The 18,012-nt window shown below is 43.7% G+C and overlaps 2 protein-coding genes across 6 annotated transcripts in view; one reads left to right on the top strand and one right to left on the bottom strand.

Annotated features, from left to right (window-relative positions):
- The window catches only part of PTER (phosphotriesterase related), a 21,466-nt gene extending 10,275 nt beyond the window's left edge, over nucleotides 1-11,191 (top strand). For all 5 annotated transcript variants that reach the window (XM_021387727.1, XM_021387729.1, XM_021387730.1 and 2 more), the window contains 4 exons: nucleotides 47-526; nucleotides 2,908-3,173; nucleotides 6,656-6,796; nucleotides 10,026-11,191. In XM_021387727.1, the coding sequence (XP_021243402.1) occupies nucleotides 95-526; nucleotides 2,908-3,173; nucleotides 6,656-6,796; nucleotides 10,026-10,236 (1,050 nt within the window). In that variant the 5' untranslated portion in view covers nucleotides 47-94 and the 3' untranslated portion in view covers nucleotides 10,237-11,191. The remainder of the gene's footprint in view (nucleotides 1-46; nucleotides 527-2,907; nucleotides 3,174-6,655; nucleotides 6,797-10,025) is intronic.
- On the bottom strand, nucleotides 10,988-18,012 carry C1QL3 (complement C1q like 3). The gene is made up of 2 exons (XM_021387732.1): nucleotides 17,209-18,012; nucleotides 10,988-13,761 (listed from the first exon to the last, which is right to left on the bottom strand). The coding sequence occupies exons 1-2, from the start codon at nucleotides 17,794-17,796 to the stop codon at nucleotides 13,582-13,584; spliced, it is 768 nt and encodes a 255-aa protein (XP_021243407.1). The 5' UTR covers nucleotides 17,797-18,012; the 3' UTR covers nucleotides 10,988-13,581.

Genomic DNA, 18,012 nt, shown 5'->3' with positions numbered 1-18,012 from the left:
TGCTTTTGCTTTTTCTAAAACGTTTTGTTTCCTTTCTTCTTCCCAGAATTTTTCAAATCTGATTTTTTTTCCTCGTTACACTACTTGAAGAAAAATGCCTTCCTTGAGAGGAAAGGCACAAACTGTGCTGGGCCTTGTAGAGCCAGAGCAGCTCGGCTGTACATTGACTCACGAACACTTGTCCATGGACTACAGCAGCTTCTTCTGTCCACCTTCACCAGGCCAAGAGCCTTTGTCTGAGGGGCCCATCAAGATGAAGAACTTGTTTTGGATCAAGCAGAATCCCTACAGCCATAAAGACAACCTTCTTCTGTGTCAGGAGATGGATGCCGTGAGGGAGGAGCTGCTCCATTTTAAGGCAGCAGGTGGTAGGACTATTGTGGAGAACACGACCACGGGAATTGGTCGGGATATGAAGACTTTGAAGAAACTTGCTGAAGAAACAGGAGTCCATATTATAGCTGGAGCTGGGTTTTACGTGGATTCCACGCATTCTTCTCAAACACAGGCTATGACAGTGGAGCAGGTAAGTCTTAACCATTTCTTGGGAGCCTCTCTCCTGTGAATTATCTTTGGATGAGTCAAAGTTGGAGGGGAGTTCAAGCAAAATGGATGAAATCTTAAAGTTCTTAATTTGCAAAACTCGAGCGCAGTGTTCCTGCTTTTGTGTAATAGCTGGACCAGCCCTACTGGTGTGTACTGGGATTATCTATCAGCATTTCCAGTTCTTAAGCTCTGTTTTCTCTCAGGGATTAGTTATAATACAGCAGCAAAAGGAAAATAAAATATTTCATGTGTAGGCATCTGGTACAACACCAATTATCCTTTTTACAATTATTTAGGGAAGAAGCGTATCCCTTCTTCCTCATTTGTCTATTTTCCTGGCTAATTACTTCCCAATTAGATCACCCAGAATTCTTGCAAAAAGCATAAAAAATAGCAGTATTTATAGGACAGTTGTAAATCATCACTCTGCTCAAGCTGCCAGTTATTTCTCTCTTCTCTGCCGTTTTGCAGGCTTTTCAGGGCAGAATCTAAATCCTGTTGTTTGCACGGTGCCCAAGACAATGTGTTAATAATGACTGAGTTCCCCAGATATTTCTGTAATAATACATATTCATTCATCTTTTATTAAGAAAATGTGATGATAGGGAGAAGAACGAAGGGAACTCTCCAAGGCAGGAGGCTGTGAATCTGAATGAGTAGAGTTGAGAAATGTTGTTTTTTTAATCTATCACAGTTTACAAATGAGTCAAATTCATTTTAAAAATAAATGTTTAAAACCTCAGCAGATGTAATGTGATATAGTACCGTTAACCTCAGTGGACAGAAGTGGCACAAGCTGTGGGGTACCACTTTTCCTAAAAATTTAGAATTTGGTACAAATAGATGTCTTTGGGCAAAGGTTTCCCCCTTGCATTTGATGGACTGCTGAAGACCCACAGGTGTCCTGTAGTCAGCAGTTAATCAATACTTAATCCAGTCCAAAAGACAATTATGTATGTTGCTCCAGAAGTAACACCTCTTGTTTATTTCCATGGAAAGTACAAAAGATACAAAGAGCACAGTAACACTATTTGATAGAGCAAATCCTCAGCTACAAACGCTGTTTTTCAGCATGGTCACCACCATTAGCTATGCATTTTTACCAGTGAATTGCCTGCATGCTGTGCTTGTAACGGTCTGCACCGGCGGAGGTGACCCAGTGTCACTGTCACCACTGCTGAAATGCACTGCCCATTGCCCCACTGTGCTCACATCCGCTGTTTGGTCTCCATAAACGTTCAGCAAGCATCAGTGAATGTCACTGAATGCAATCTTTTCCGCATGGAGGAATTCAGTGACACACCTTTGATTCATCCACACTTCCATGTCAGACACCATTTTGTCAGACTGCCCCTCTGCTGCCATCTGTCACACAGCAACAAAATGTAATGAAATACTGGAGGGAAGGTTCAACCTCTACTACCTTACCACCAACATACACTTCTGATGCTGTGGGCCACCATAATAAAATAGGAGGCATTACTTCTAGGGCATCCCTTATAGTTACTAACAAAGAATTGTACAGTGACTGATCTGTGGTAAGATTAATTTGACTTAACGATATGTCTTCTGATTAGACAAAGATAATTTGGGTAATAATTTTTTGCTAGCCTTAGCTGAGTGAGGGAGATATGTAGGTGTTTAACATGAGTAAGGTCATGGAGATTTTTAGTGAAATGAGGGTATTATTGATGCAGGAGCAATGTTCTTTGGGTTGTTCTCAAGAGAGAAGTGAATTCTCCATGTGGTTGTCTGTAGAAACATTTGCTAGGTTGATTATACATGAAGCAGAAGGTGTGTGATCATAGGATGGAGGGTTGGGCATATGCTCAGCTGAGTGTTGTGCTTGCAGTTCTGGAGTTGGTTGAGTTATTGTAGTTCTACATTTGCATTCCAAAGAGCAAGATTTGCCTTAAACTTGACTTTCTGGGGACTGTGGCCTGGAATCTTTGCCAGACTTTCTTCCTTCCCTGTCTGAATGACAGGGATTCCTTATTTGCTGAGCCCTGGTCTAGCAGGACATAACCTGGAACTGCTTCTGGACCCACCAGCTTAAATCAGTACTCAAATTGTGTGTGGACCAACTTTCCCTACAAACTGGAAAATTGAGGGAGAGCTGCTCTTTAAGTGTAGATACTGTTATATGGATTTCCTTCTCTGTTTATTTTGGTCTTAGTAAATGGCTAGGTTAATATTAGTCGGCAGAAACTAAATATTAAGTGCAGTGTTTCTACACACCCAACTGTTAAATAAGTCCAAAAGAACCTCAGTAGTATAGCTAGCACAGGGTCCATAGGCCACATTTGATGCTCTTTAAAAAAAACAATTACTAACGAAAAGTCTCATTTTCCCGTTCTTCAGCTCACAGGCATCATTGTTGATGAGATCCTCCACGGAGCAGATGGGACTGACATCAGGTGCGGTGTGGTGGGAGAGATCGGCTGCTCCTGGCCCATGACTGCGAGCGAGCGCAGGGTGCTGCAGGCGGCTGCGCACGCACAGGCACAGATCGGGTGCCCCGTCATCGTCCACCCCGGCAGGCACAGCGATGCGCCCTTCCAGATAGTCCGCATCCTGCAGGAAGCTGGGGCTGATGCTTCCAAAACAGTCATGTCTCACCTGGACAGGTAAGCGGGCTGCTCAGCTCTCCTACTGGCTGTGCTGCCACAACTTGTGGAATTCTGGGGAACTGCTCTGCTATTTTTCATTGTGCTCTGAGATCGTGACATGAAGTATTCTTTCCATGTTTACTGACTTAAAAATAGGTAACTGCTTATAGAAAGCTTGATCAGTTTCCAGCACTTTGATCTGGATCAGCTCTTAGGTTCATACTGATAAAAACACCCAGGAATTTTAAACACTCCTTTAGAAGCTCTGGATGCAAGATTAGGAATAACTGTAGCTGCATTTTGCATTTTTTTTACTTCTTAAAGAGGATTTGGTGAATTCATCTACCTGTGCAAGTCACGAGCACTGGATGTTGAGTAGCTCTCACCAGGCTAGGTGGGAGCTGCTGGGCTTCCAGCGTTTTGGAAACCGGGCCACTCTTATGGGCCTGGCCAAAGCTTCACTGATGCCAACGGAGCACTCACTGATTTGGGTGGATTCTGGATCAAAGCTGGATCTTTTCAGTTCTGCTATCAGACGGAAGAAATACTACTTAAAAAGAAAACCATTGGATTTTGGATGATCCTTATCTTAGACCACGGAGCTAACTTCTAGTTTCCTTGAGAGCAAAAACCTGAAGCCCTACATCAGACATGTGGAGGAATCAGTGTGCTTTTCTCACTCCAATTTAGAAACACATTCTCTATTAACAAATCAGTTTTCTGTGATCTTGTGTTGCTCACGATGAGTTGGAAAAAGTCCAAGCATTGATTAGTTTGGATAGTTGTTGAATAATGGAGACTGTTTGTGGTCATATGACTCTCAGCAATTGGATTGTTTGTCCTCAGTGTGAGTGTAATGCAGGGAAGAGCTTTGAGCTCCAAATTTCTAATCATTATAGTCTCTATGAGCTTGCTGCAGGTTTTGTGTATTTGTACAGATCTCGGTGTTTTGTATGTGAGTTTTAGGAGCATAAAATTCAGTGTCATGAAATTTTACTTATATTCAATGATCTAGAAATGATGTGGGCTTTCTTCATGTTTTTACCCAAATTCCATTGCAGGTATAGCTCTTTTTTTCCTTCTGAGTTCTTAAGAAAAACTGATGGCTTAAATATTTTTGTGAAAGATGGTTGAGTGAGCTGCAGCGTCAGTTCTTACGGACCCATTTTTGCTACAACATAAACATTGGTTCTGGTTTTTTTGCCTTTATACACTGTTGTAAATTATCAGATTCAATGAATTATTGGTGGAAAAAATAAACAACCTAAGCAGGAAAACAGTCAAGGCAGAGGTGCAGTTTCACTTACAACAACTGATACACAATATGGCATTTCCTTATTCTGTCTTTCTTCTATCATTATTTTCACACATTCAGGTTGGCAGATGCTGTAACATTGGCTCTAAACTGCTGTGAAGTTTGGCTTTGCAATGTGCATTTAACATTTTAAGTCTCTTTCACTGAGAAGAATCCATGTGGGAGCATCCCAGCCCCTTCAATGTGAGATGAATTTGTACATAGCTCCATATTTCATGCCAGCTTTTGACATACACAGAGGGGCAGTTTTCAGGTGGATTTACAGTCAAATGCTAAAACTAAAATGCAGGCCACCATGTTTTGCCATTTAGCATCTTAGAACAAAAGGTAGCAAGTGTCCATCTTGGAAATACAGTGCGCATGCAGGCTAGGAAGCAAAAGCTCCTGAGTCTTGGCTGCTGAATCCAATCACTTATCGGGGATTGAAGTTGTGAAGGTATCTCGGTAGAGACCAGCATCCATTGCTTCAGGAGCTTTAGTTCAAAGACTCACAGCAACTGCTGGGATGGTTGATCTGAATGTGTCTTGGTGGGTGTCCCTTAGGTGACTTACAGATGGAGTCCAGCCTACAGGACCTGCGTCCCATCTCCTTTTCCTTGCGTTCAGGACAGCTCAGGGCCGTGCTGCCCCAACACCTAGTTCCAGCACACACACCAGCCACTGGAACTGGGAGCTGCTGCTGCTGCTACATCCGTGAGGCCTCCAAGGACACCCAAGGGCTGGGGAAATTGGGCTCTTCTGCTCTTTGGTGGGACAGAGCTTCGAAAAGCTAAGAGTAATTTCCAAATCCTGTTGTTCTGGGTGTGATTTTGAAATATATTGTTGGTGGAGTGTTTTTTGGTTTTGGGGTTTTTCTTCTATTTATTTGGTTAGTTTTGGTTTTTGTTTTCAAAAACACATAGGGTCACTGCACAGGAATAGGTACTCTTGGCTATTGTCTGAACTGAGTAAGGCTGGATCTACAGTAACCCACTCCCTTGCTCTGCACCTTGAAAACACACGTATTAATAAATGTTCAATCTCTGTAAACTGTAACATTTATTTAAAGATAACACTTTTAATTAATTTCAGTTGGCAAGTCTTAGACTCCTACTGATGGCAGGCTTCTCTGAACAAGGATTTTCTCTCTCAACTCATCTGTTCCTCCTCCTTGATCCTAAGTCATAATATATTGAATTTGTGACATCAGTCATTTCCATAGTAACAGACTGTGATGTAATTGTAAAGGATAAAATTAATTTACGATGTGAATATCGGCAGTAAGAGAAGAATAGAACTACAGCCCTTCTGGTTAACTGTGTTGCCCTAGTGGAAAGCTATTTTCTCCCTAGATGGAAAAAATTGTGTAATGGTTGTAAGAATAAATTTACAAGGTATCATTTGAGGGTTGGATAGTGGGTTTTCTTGTTGTTCTTGTTTTTCATTTGCATAGTTTATACTCTTGGTAAAAATGTTTCAAAGAAAAAAAATTCCGCAGAGTTATCCTTCTTTGCCAAATGAGTGATGAGATTTGGTAGCTTTGTTTCTTCACTTTTCAAATCTGATGCAAAACCCATACCTCAGCTGCTCGCGGTCCCGTTATATATTTTCGTAAGAGCATTTCCTTAAGGTGTTCTGGCCAGATCCCAGTGCAGACTGTGATATATTGCATTTCCAGTGACAGTCTGGAAAATCACTGTACATTATAGAAACTAAAGACAAAGTTATGTATTAACGGTGTTTGATGGATGAAACAAGCCCTGGATGTATCTGTCTCCTGTAACTCTTTTGGGAAAGTAAATCTGTCTCGGATGTAAGCAATCCATTGTCTTTTTTTTAAATGTCGCTGAGTTAACCTCCTCCTTAAATGTCCTTCCTTGTTAGATTGTCTATTTAGTAGTTTAGTTAGTGATATCAAAAGTAATTAACCTTTCTGTTTCTACTTAAAGATGATTGTAAATGTTTTTATTATATCATGGGGGAAGAGTTGCATTTGCTTCATTTGTATTTAATGCATGATTGGAAGAAAGACAGTGCTGTGTATCAGGTTAAGTTGCATGTGTCAAACATGAGTTCTGTTTTTCAACATCTTACGTTATTGTTTTTGTTCCTTACAAATAGGAAGTCACAAAATACCTTACCCTCCTACCATGAGACTTTTTTTTTCCTTTTAAAGTGCTGACATTGTGTTCTATATGTTCTGCAGGAGCATATTTGATACAAAGAAACTTCTGGAATTTGCTAAACTTGGATGCTACTTAGAGTATGACCTATTTGGTACAGAATTTATCCATTACCAGTTCCAACCTGACATTGACATGCCGAGCGACAATGACAGAATTGCAAGGTACCTGCTTCAGTGTGGTTTAAGCAATAGTATTGCCACTGACAAATTAATATTATTGGTACACATCTTAAAGGCCATCACAGAGCAATTCTGCTTACAGTTCAAAATTGTCTTTTCTCATACTAAAATAATGGTTTTTTTTTGCTGCTGTCACTTCTTTAGGGCACCATGTATAATTTCTTCTATCTGCAAAGGAAAACGTGGCGTCAGAGAGTCATGGAGTGTAACTTGAGAAAAAGATCAAAAGCTACTTTAACTTCATTCACTGTCCTAATTCCATGCTGATTTGGTTTAATTTTATCATTTACTGCTTGTATATAGACTGTCAAATTATAAAAGAGAAGTCTGGAAATACAGGATATGTGTTAGGATTTGACTTTTTTTTGAAACCCAGTGTTACTACCAAGCATTGTCTGAGCCTATAATGTCTTCTCACAAGTGAGCAAAACTCACTGTTTTTCTTGTGTTCATTTGGTTCTCTTTTTCCATCCTGAAAACCACGCTTGTTCTTCCACACTTTTTATCACTTATCTTCCCCGTTTCCCTTGTCCTTTCCTGCTTTGGAAGGATGAGGTTCCTATCTCTTCAGAGCTGTCATTCTCTTCGCATTCACAGTGTGAAAATGTTGGCCCTACTGGCAGGATCTCTCTTCTCCATTTCTCACCAGAGCGTGCAGTCCCTGCATGACAGGACTGCTGTGCTCTGCTAACACAAAGCATTGCCAAAGCGTTGCTCCATCCTTTCTGTCCAGAGATGCCATCCTCCTTTGCTGTTCATCTTCAGTGTTCATGTGTAGTCAAGCGGCAGGTTTCTGAGGGGTGGGATACCAGTGTGCCTTACGTCTTTTCCACTTCCAGAGTCAGAAACAATTCTTCCTTTCTCACTCATGAGAAAGCCTGTAAGGTCCTTGATCACCAATCAAGTAGCTTGCTTGCTTTCACTTGCACTTGAGACCTTGCTTTTCTGCCATTCACCATCAGATTAGCTGCAAAACTTCTCTGCTTTAAGGCTGTTGTAATTACTGTTCCACTTACTGGCAAGCGTTTGCTGCTCCTTTTCACACTAGGAGTCCTTTCTCTAACAGAACTCTCAGTCTTGTGCTTAGTATTCTGAACTGCTGGGATGAGTCTGCAGTTTTCACATTGAGAATGTGAATGTGTTGCTCCCCCCTCCTTTGCCACAACAGGTCAACATGCATAGGAGCACTGTGAATAGAACGTGCGGAAGAATGAACTATGCCTTGGTTAATAAGTGTTTGTTCAGCCATGGCAAAATTTTCATTCCATCTATGAGTCCTGGTTAGCCACCAACGTCTCTCCTTAAACTCTCTGACAGCTGAATGTTTTTTGCAGCAGACTGCTCATAGGCAGAAAATGCTGAAAGTTTGTTTTCTCTTGTATGGTGTGAATACCTGCACTCGAGTTAGGAGTGCTGTTAGGTGGGTTTTGCTAAGCTTTTGGTGCATGCACACTGGACATTTGATGACAATGGCAATCTCCTTGAGTTGTTGGGTTTTTCTGGGTTGTTTTTTTTTTAAGTCAAGCACTGGCGGAGAGGTGGAAATCAAAATGGTCTTTAAATGTGTCAGTGGAACAGATTTTGACCAAACTAAATGGAAAAAAATATGTTCAGATCTTGTCTATTCAAAATATAAGTAAACTTCCGTAGTCATACAATATTCACTCAGTCACAGTTTAATTTGTGTGTACTCACTCATTTATGCTGCAATCTATTGCCAGCACAAGTAGAAAACTGAATTTTTGCAAGGGCAGCTTTTCCCTGAAACAGCAGCAAGCACCAGCTGAACTTAGAGGAATGAACAAGCTTCAAATGTGGAATGTAAAGGACCTTATGCCTCCCCAAACCAAAAAATGAGTCTAAATGTGGAAGATGATTCTAAGAGGATGTTTAGTCAGCCAAGAACTCAGACAGCCCTCCACTGTTGTTGCAATTATTCTCTGGTTAGCTTGTGGTGTCTGTGTTTCAAGCTAGAGAAGATACTAGTGACGTCGTAATCCTACAATATACATACCATTGTGTGCTGTACAGCACTATTTATATTGTCTTTGTGAAAGATGTTTTCTTACCAAGGTCTATCACACTTGACGTTTTCCTACTGTGCCCATATTAATTAGATTGTGCTAGATATATCTCCTCATAAGTAATTGTAATAAAAACTGACAGTAAGGGTTTCCAGATACGGTGTGGTTACTTATAAAACTAGTATTTGCTTTCTTACTGATCAAAATACAGTCAAGAAGGTGAAAAATTAGAATTTCACAGTGCTGGCGTATGGTGGAATTGGGTGGCTCAGTAAGAAATGAGCACTTTCCTGGTCTGGTCTGTCTGCCTCCACCACTTTAATGCTGTGGTACCAGTGCAAGTGAAAAACGGAAGCTTAGGGGTGTAAAAAGTCATGCAGTGCAGAAGTTTGGACTCCTACTGAATAAGTTCTAAAAACTGAGTTTAGCAAGGGATTAAGATTACCAGAGTGAAATGGGGAACAGAAGGCCTCTTTGTAGTAGGCTTGCCACAAGGCAGTGACCAGAAGTCTTTGAGTCAAGCTTAGCAGTTTGCCACGTCTGTTTAGTTGGGCTGCTGCATTAACTCCTCTTACTTGCTGGCATATGCCAGCACCCTACATCTTATTTCTCTAATTTAATGAGCACATTGGAAGCATGTTTGATTGATAACTGTCTACATGGAATATGGTGCAGACAATTCAGAATTTTTATCAGCCTGGTTATTCTAGATAAGAATTAACTGAAGAAGTGAAAGCATTTGTGTAACTGAGCACAACCAGTCGGATCCTTGATGGCCGTTACAGGACCGGTGTTTTGTCAGCAGCAACAGCTGACCCCAGGAACTGATCATGCTGAAAAGGAGCTTTTCTGAGAACTTATTACTTGCACATATAAAAACCATGCCCCATGCTTGATGATAGTGACATTCTTGAATACCTCCATAGACTCGGTGAGGTTGGAAATTCAAAGTTGTTCCAACTGGAAAGAGTTTTCCTTGTCCACTTTGAGATGTGTGGCAGTGTGGGGCTTTTTCAGTTCAATAAAACAAATGTTATCAGTTTTAATTAAATATAAGGAATACGTCTTTTCAGTACCTAAAAATAGTCATGATGCAATGTAGGAGTACAAAGATATAGAAAGTTTAAATACTGATGAGTCCTGTGTTGAGAACCTGTCAGTGAGAGGAACACTTTTTGCTTTTGCAGGATTCGTATGCTGATGGATGAAGGCTATGAAGACAGAATTCTGATGGCCCATGATGTGCACACGAAGAATAGGTTGATGAAATACGGAGGTCATGGATATTCGCATATTCTTAAAAATATCGTTCCTAAAATGCTGATTAGAGGCATATCCCAGGATAGAATTGATAAAATACTGATAGAAAATCCAAAGCGATGGTTGACTTTTAAGTAAGAACAGTGAATTAATATTTCTACTTTATAGAGAAGAGTGGTACAATTCAGATGTGATTTAGGAGAGGAGCCATTTAAATATGTGCTTCTTTCAGAGAACTGGAAGGTATTAGTGTTACGAACAACGTGATGATGACTTTTGAATTAGAACAACAGAATTACATATTTTCTCTGTATTTTCTCCCTTCTAAACGTCTGTTCATGAATGATTTACTGGATATGCACCCATCTGCAAAATCTTTTCAGTGTATTAAAATAATTGTTACCAAAGAGCAATCTCATATTATTATTACATTATCTAAAAATATTTTTGAAGAAGCATCATGTGGGCTTTGAAAGAAATTACAGTTTTCAATTAAATTCCCCTTCTCCAGGGTGTGATTTTAATTTGTGTAATATTGATAATCTGCTAATTATCCTTTTATTAAGCATTATTTAAATGATATAAGGTCTGGCACTTTTAAATCACTTCCAAAGAGAACAGAGGGCAAAATTTCAAATAATTGTAAAAAGACACTGTTTCTTTCTAGTTGAACAATTTACTTCTTTTTAACTGAAAGTGTAAAAAGAAAAGAAGTGAATGAAATGATTTTTTAATAAAGCAATCTGTAGACCCCTGTATGTGGTAGCGTTATGGATTTCTTTTTTAAACATTCGTTTTTCATCTTGAATTTATGGAATCTCCCAGTGATCACGTGTAACTGCATACAGACCAGCTGCTTTTTGTAAGGATGCAACACCAAAAGTCAAAATATATTACATAATATGGTTTTAATGAGTTGCAATAGTTATAACAAAGGTTGTGGTAGAAGTCTTTACAAATCAGTATATCAAGATATGATGAAAAAGGAAGAAATGTTTGCCTTATATGTGTTTTTCACATAAAGTGTGTTCTTTCCTCTTGTCTATCTTTAACCAGGGCAAGCGATTTATCAAAAAAAAAAAAAAAAAAAAAAGGTCTTTCCCAGTAGCAATGGTAGCCTGATTTCAAAAGCTTCTTCAGATTTGACCTCATATGTCTTGTCGTGCTGAAGTTTTTCCACTAAATACCTCAGTAAATACGCATTGCTAGTTGCAAATGATCTCTAGCTTGTTACATTACTGCTTGATACTACGCAGACAATCTCTAGCTACACTGCTGGCAGTGCGCTAAGTGATCAAAGCAATCCTGGAATGAACAGACAAGAAGTCAGCTCCACATCTGCTATTGAAATGCGTCACGTAGTAGTGAAAAGCCAGGAGTGATCACTGCGATGTACAGATACAGTTCAGCGCTTTGTCGCAGACTAAAAGCGTAACTGCTCTGATGAGATGATACACAAGCAATCTGCAACTCACTGTACCTCTGTAAAAAGATGAATTAGGCCGGCAATCCCCTTAGCCTGGACGGTCTCAGCGTATTGTTTGAACTGGACAACTCAAACCAGAAACAGAATGAGTACTGTGCTCTGCTTAAAAGCTTTAGTCATTCGAACGAGATTTTTAGAGATGTTCTTAAAATCTTCATCAGACTTTTACTGAGGAATCAGCACTGGAGAGCTCTTTGTCCCAGTGGCAGACTCTGCTGGCAACTTAGTGCAGAGAAATCATACCCTTGGTAGATTAGACAAGGTTGCTTGTGGCAAATGGCATGAAATTGAAATGCTAGGGATTGCCTCTATTACTCTTCAGTGATTTACACCAATTTTACCTTGAATTTGCCAAAATGTTAAAAATAACATAACCAGCTGTGCTGAGGAGCTAGTTAATTGTCTTGATAACATTTTTAGATGGAAATTTGCAAGTTTTAACCTGAGAGAAATAGACAGCCTCCCCTCTCCCAAACAAAGCAAATAATAAATCTGTTTTTGGAATAAAAGTATTCTGTGGCTATTCCTGGTATGACTGATTTTAAAGCATTTTTATAACTATGTAACTCATAGTACCTGTGCTTAGTTTAATTCTCCAAGCTATTAATCCTTTATATGTATTAAATGTCTTTCTTTGAGACTTTAGATATATATATCTATATATATATATGAATGAGAAAAATAGGTTTTAATACACACTCTCTTGCATGTAAATATCTGCTTCTTTCTTTGCATATGTGTTTTCATTTTTTGGTAATATGCTTCTCTGTGTCCATTTCATAGGCACACCTTACTACAAACTGATAGCGCGCTACCACGGAGAAGGCCTGTGTCCCAACATTTTCTCTTACATCACACCTCCCACTCTTCCTTTGTGGGAATGATCCCACCAACTTCAGTGAGACAAGACACTGAAGACAATTAAGTGTTGACCCATTCCTACAGAATTCTAGTTGAACACCTGCAGTATGTTAAGTCCTTACTGTTTTATTAAAAATAGCAGCCGAGTACAGACTAAGTGCTCAAGGACTAATGAAGACTAGTTGCTGCAAAGAAAACATCTGACCTGGGTCTGAGGATGTGGATTCTAGGCCTAAATATTTACACAGCTAACGATCAGGAACGGGCCCGTAACATTGGCTAAATATATATTTACACATGTTTACAAATTAACAGCCAAATCCTCTTTCCACTGACATCAATGGGAGTTTTGCCATTGGCTTCAGAGTAATCGGGGATTTGGTCCAATATAATAGTTTGTCAGCTGTTAAATTTTTCAGGAAAAAAATGAAGTGTTTCTTCTATCTCTCTTTTTCTTTTAGAACACAGCTAAGGGGAAGACAAAATTTAACAGCTTCGGTGGTTGGATATTATGTTAAAAGTCTAATGTAAACCTACAAAGCAGGAACACTGAGTTAAGGCTCGAAGCTGATTAGTTTCTAGTTTTAAGTGGAAGGAGAAGAAAAGTACAAGGCAAACAATTCCTTTGGAGAGAGAAAGTGTATTTGGATTACCTCTTCCTTTTATTGTAAAATCATTCCTCACCACACTACGAGTGGACTCCAAGCATCATTGTTAGCAGGTAAGTCACAAGAACCAAAGCTGAAGTATGGATAAAGCAGCAAGATCATAACACATCAAAGTATCATATACACTGAAGAAATAACTCAGCGTCTTTTTGTGTTTGTTTCTTTGTTTCCTATAAAAATTCGATCTATGTAAGACTTCATTCACACGGACACTAACAATGAGGAAGTATTTGCTTTGGCGGTAGTGGATCGCACATCTGTCTAGCTTGTTTTGTAATCATTTTAACATAAAGTTTCTCTGTGTCGTACAGATGTGAATCAGGTAGCATTCGACGTTCCCCCACTGGTGAGGTGTAGCGGCCGATCTCTGCTGGGGTGCTTGTTTCATTGACTTTTGCCACGCAAATCCATTGCTTAGGAGAGCGAGCTTCATTTTCAGAGTGCTTGGGTGGGTCTTTTGACTCGCTATCAGTCGGCATAAATAATAAATCCAGAAAATGTGCTGTATTTGTTGTTGTTTCCTCCATGTGCTTTTCCTCCATCTAATTTAATGTAAACTTCATCTCCCGGCTCCAAGTGAAGAACCACGCTGTTACTGGCGTAGTCGTAATTCTGGTCGGCATCCTGAGCAATGGCGCTAGCTCGAACCTACGTAAAATACATAAGGAGTGGTTAAGGAAACCCAGATCATCTTCCCAGCGTGGTGAGATTAAAGCATAGCCTCAGCATTTTACTCAGCATCCGTACATGGCCACTTTACATGTCTGAAAACATACACTGTCCATTTTTCTTATGGGTATTGCTTTTTTTCTCCTACAAGACAATATTGGAAACTAAAGCAATGACCTGCTCGTTCCTCAGCCATCTGATTAATACAAAACCTCCTGCACTCCAGTAAATGTGTTGTGCCTTTGAAAACATATACGTCATAACAGCTGGAGCTGGGAGAACTGGGTCTGGTCATGTGCCAGCTTTACATGGGTGCAACTTTTCTCTCAGTGGAACAATTGATTGACATTGGTGAGGGTCCGCAGCGAGGCCCTATGGATGCCAGGCTGGAGTTCTTCCAGAGCCGATTTACTGCCGTACAGCGAATAGGATCGTGCTGCAAGAAGAATCAAGAAGGGCACACCCACACACCCACATCACGCCCCAACGCACACGAGCAGGTCAGGAACCAGTCAGGATTTGGAAAAGCTCTTAGTGCCACATTTCATTGAGCACGCAGTTAATTTCTATGCAGTGTAAACGATGCACATCTGAAAAATGACGAGTACGTCGCTGTTTACTTTGGGAGGTTTGGGGATTTACAACCAATGGAAGACTTCTAATTTCATTTACAACTTCCACTCACACATTCATTTTTGTCCCGTTTCCCCCTGGCTATGCCACTACTGATTAGATGTGACATTCCAGCAAACTGGATGCAATCTGTAATTTCAGGACGTACGCTGGTTTCCAGTAACGTCTGTGGCACTGTGAGTCTCCAAATCGTGTATATATAATTTGACCCCGTTTGTTAAAATATTTAAACTTGGCTGTGTGTGATTTATTTCAGAGCAACACATCATCTGCTTGTTGCTTGTCTTTGTCCTGGCGTGGTTACGGAGCAGTAAGTGATTTAGTGGCGCTGCAAACCTGAGTTAAGTAATAATGCATGACTTGGTGCACTACGTGTGGGATTTTCTCTGTTTGGAACTGAACACATAGGCTGTAAGTCACAAATTGCCACGGATCCCTTTCAAGTTTAAATGACAAATTTCCAGATTAAACTTTCATGGGATATGATCTCTCATTAATATTGAGATGCTAAAAGGGAGGAGGGGTCTTTACCGTGGAGGATCGCATAGCATTAAAAATCATAGCAGGTGGGAATTCTTTGTGCATCCTGCATGGGTGAGAACGGCTGAGAAGCCTTGCAGTGCTTTGACAGCCTGCAAATTTATTATTGCTTGTTAACAAACCCCAGCTCTTTCAGGGCTTCTTGATCCCGAACCGCCTGGTATTGTTTACAGAGCGCATCCCTTCTGCTGGTGTTTCAGCAAGAATTATTCCAAGCACAGGGTGTTTCCTCTGGGTTAATGACCAGCGGGTGGAGCTGAAGGCTCTGGGCATTAACCCTAGAAATACCCCCAAAGAAAATAGCATGGGCTGAGACTGCTGGTGGTGTAAATGGAAAGGGCAAATGGAAAGGGGTTAAATGGCTGCAGATGAGGTGGAGAAACTTTCACAGAGAACAACTATCTCGCCTGCTGGCAAACAAAATGGCTTAAAACGCTTTCCAAATTTCCATTTAGCTCATAATTAAATGCGACTTAGTGTATTTCTCTAAATTTTGTATCGACTGTGGATAGTAGGAGCAAACTCAGATTGTATTCCTGACTGTCGTAAGGTCAGCGTACGGACACTGAGTACAGCAACAGACATTTCATGTTAAGATTTGAGACCGTGTGCCTGAAGGAAAGAAAAAAAAAGACCCAGAAGCCCAAGTGCAGACATCACTGCTCTGTGCACGATGGTAAACGTCCTGTAAACCCAGCGTGCTGTGCTGTTCTTGCGGCTCACACCCGCTGGTCTGGTGAGCCAGCATCATTTCCTGGTAAAGCCTGGCAGAAGAGCCCCGGTGACTGCTCCACGCACTGCAGTGAGTGTGAGCGTGTCTCAGAGCGAAGCCGCGTGCGGGCCGGGAGTCACACGGCGCTCACCTCATCCTGCAGCCACACGGGGACACGGCTCTGAGCTCCGCACTCAGCACCTCCCTGTGATGGATGAACGCCGCTGGCCTCCCCATTCCTCGTTGGCACTGCGTGGGTATGGAAGGTTTTTCCACGAGCCACACGCTTTCCACCCGGCATTTCCACGGGTAGAAAACATCGCATTTACCGTGTCATCTTTGTCAGGCTCCCCGGAGCCTCACTTTCAGAATACCTGCACTTTCCTACAAACAACACATGCCACCAGCCACCGGTGTTGCAAGGATAAAGCAGAGCCAAAGGAAGGACTGCTGTGCTAAAACCGCCTCTGTGAGAAATAAGTTGCGTGCGGATATTTGCCTCAATATTTACACGCACATCTGCAGCTCCACACACAGACACCTCCCTCCTCATTTAATGTGAGCCACAGAGTTCAGTCCGTCTCGCGCCTGACACTGGAAGTTGTCGTGTTTGGAATCCCCGACTTCGGGCCCCGTTTAATATTTACAGCCCGTTACTTTTTTTTAGAAGCGCCGGGGTCTGGGAAAATAAACACTTTAAAACGCGTTATTATAGGGACCGGGAATGGATTCACGTTCTAATTGCCGGCATCGTGGTATTCCCACGGCGGGCAGCGCTGCCTTTATACGGAGTAATCAAAGCGAATGCATTACAGCGCGCTCTGCTTTACCGGTCCCGGTTTATCTGCTGCGATGATATTTACGGTAGACATTTTCTAATTTAATTAATTGCCGCTGATGTCCTCATTATCCCGTTTTCACAGCGCTTCTGAGGAGCCATAAACAAAAGGTTAAGCGCCGTGACGGACCCGGCTGCCGCCGCCGGCGGAGGTGAGCGAGCGAACGGCCCCGCCCGGCCCCGCGCCGCCCGGGACGCGGCTGCTGCCCGACGGCAATTCGGGGCGCGGCGCCGGGAGCGGCGGTGCCCGGGCCCGCCGAGGGAGCGCGGGGCGGCCCCGGGGGCAGCGGCACCCGCCCCAGCCCCGGCGATCGCTGCGGCAGCGTCTCTCCTAATTAAAACGGATTGTTCCGTCGTCTTTCGCGCGGCGGCATCGCAAGATCTTTAATTATTTTGAACGTCGCCATCCCCCCGCGGGGAACGGCGGCGAGCCGGGGCCGCGATGGTGTTCTTCAGGGTGTTCGGCACAAAGCCGCCGCCCGCCGGCGCTTCCCCCGGCGCCGACCCGCTCCGAGGCGGGACCCGGGGCCGCCGAGACCGCGGGGTGCCCGCTCCCCGCAGGGTGCCCAGAGCCGGGCTCTCCTCCCCGCTCGGGGCTCCCCGCCCCCTCCCGGCTCCCGCTTCCCTCGGGGCGGCCCAGACCGGGGCTTCCCGTCCCGTCCCGGCTCCGTTCCCGCAGGTTTGCCCCCCCGCCCCGGCCCACCTGGTTGTTCTTGCAGAGGTCGGCCCACATGCTGGTGCCGTCGCCGCCCCGCATGAGCACATGGTAGGTGAAGAAGTAGATGCCGGGGATGGAGCAGGTGAACTTGCCGGTGGTGGGGTCGTAGTGGTTGCCCAGGTTGGTGACCACGTCGTCGAACTTGAGCACCTCGTAGCCCTCGTGCTGCCGCTTCAGGCCGGCGTAGAAGGCGATCTTGGGCACGGTGCTGTAGGTGGCGGCGCTGATGGCCCCCGCCGCGTTCAGCCCCGGCGCCCCGGGCGGCCCGGGCAGCCCCTGCCGCCCCGGCTCGCCCTTCTCGCCCGGCGGCCCCACCGGCCCGGGCGGCCCCGGCTCCCCCGGCGGCCCGCGGGGCCCCGCTTTGCCCGGCCGGCCGGCGTCCCCCTTGGGCCCCTGGATGAAGGTGGGCAGGGACTGCATGAGGCCGCGGTCGGGCGTGGCCGCCGTGCTGGGCGCCTTGGTGCCGCCGTAGGGGTCGCAGACCATGCGGCAGGTGCCCAGCATCTCGTAGTGCGCCGAGGTGCCGGCCGAGCTCACCAGCACCGGGATGAGGACGACGAGCAGCAGCACCATCACCACTCCCAGCGCTCCGGCCGCGATCAGCCGCCGCCTGCTGCCCACCAGCCGGCTCAGCGCAGGGCGATCCTCCTGCCTGCTTTTGGACAGAATCTTGATGGCTGTGCGGGGACCTCCTCAGAGCCGAAAAAACGCCGAGCCCGAGCGAGCCCGGCTCCCGGGGGCTTGGCCCTCCCGCTGCCGGCGGGTCCGGCGCTGCGCCGCGGCCGCTGC

This window comes from Numida meleagris, chromosome 2, assembly GCF_002078875.1.
Source record: "Numida meleagris isolate 19003 breed g44 Domestic line chromosome 2, NumMel1.0, whole genome shotgun sequence".
Lineage (NCBI taxonomy): Eukaryota > Metazoa > Chordata > Aves > Galliformes > Numididae > Numida > Numida meleagris.
Note: the sequence above shows the minus strand (reverse complement) of the source record. Positions and strands in the feature narration are given on the sequence as shown.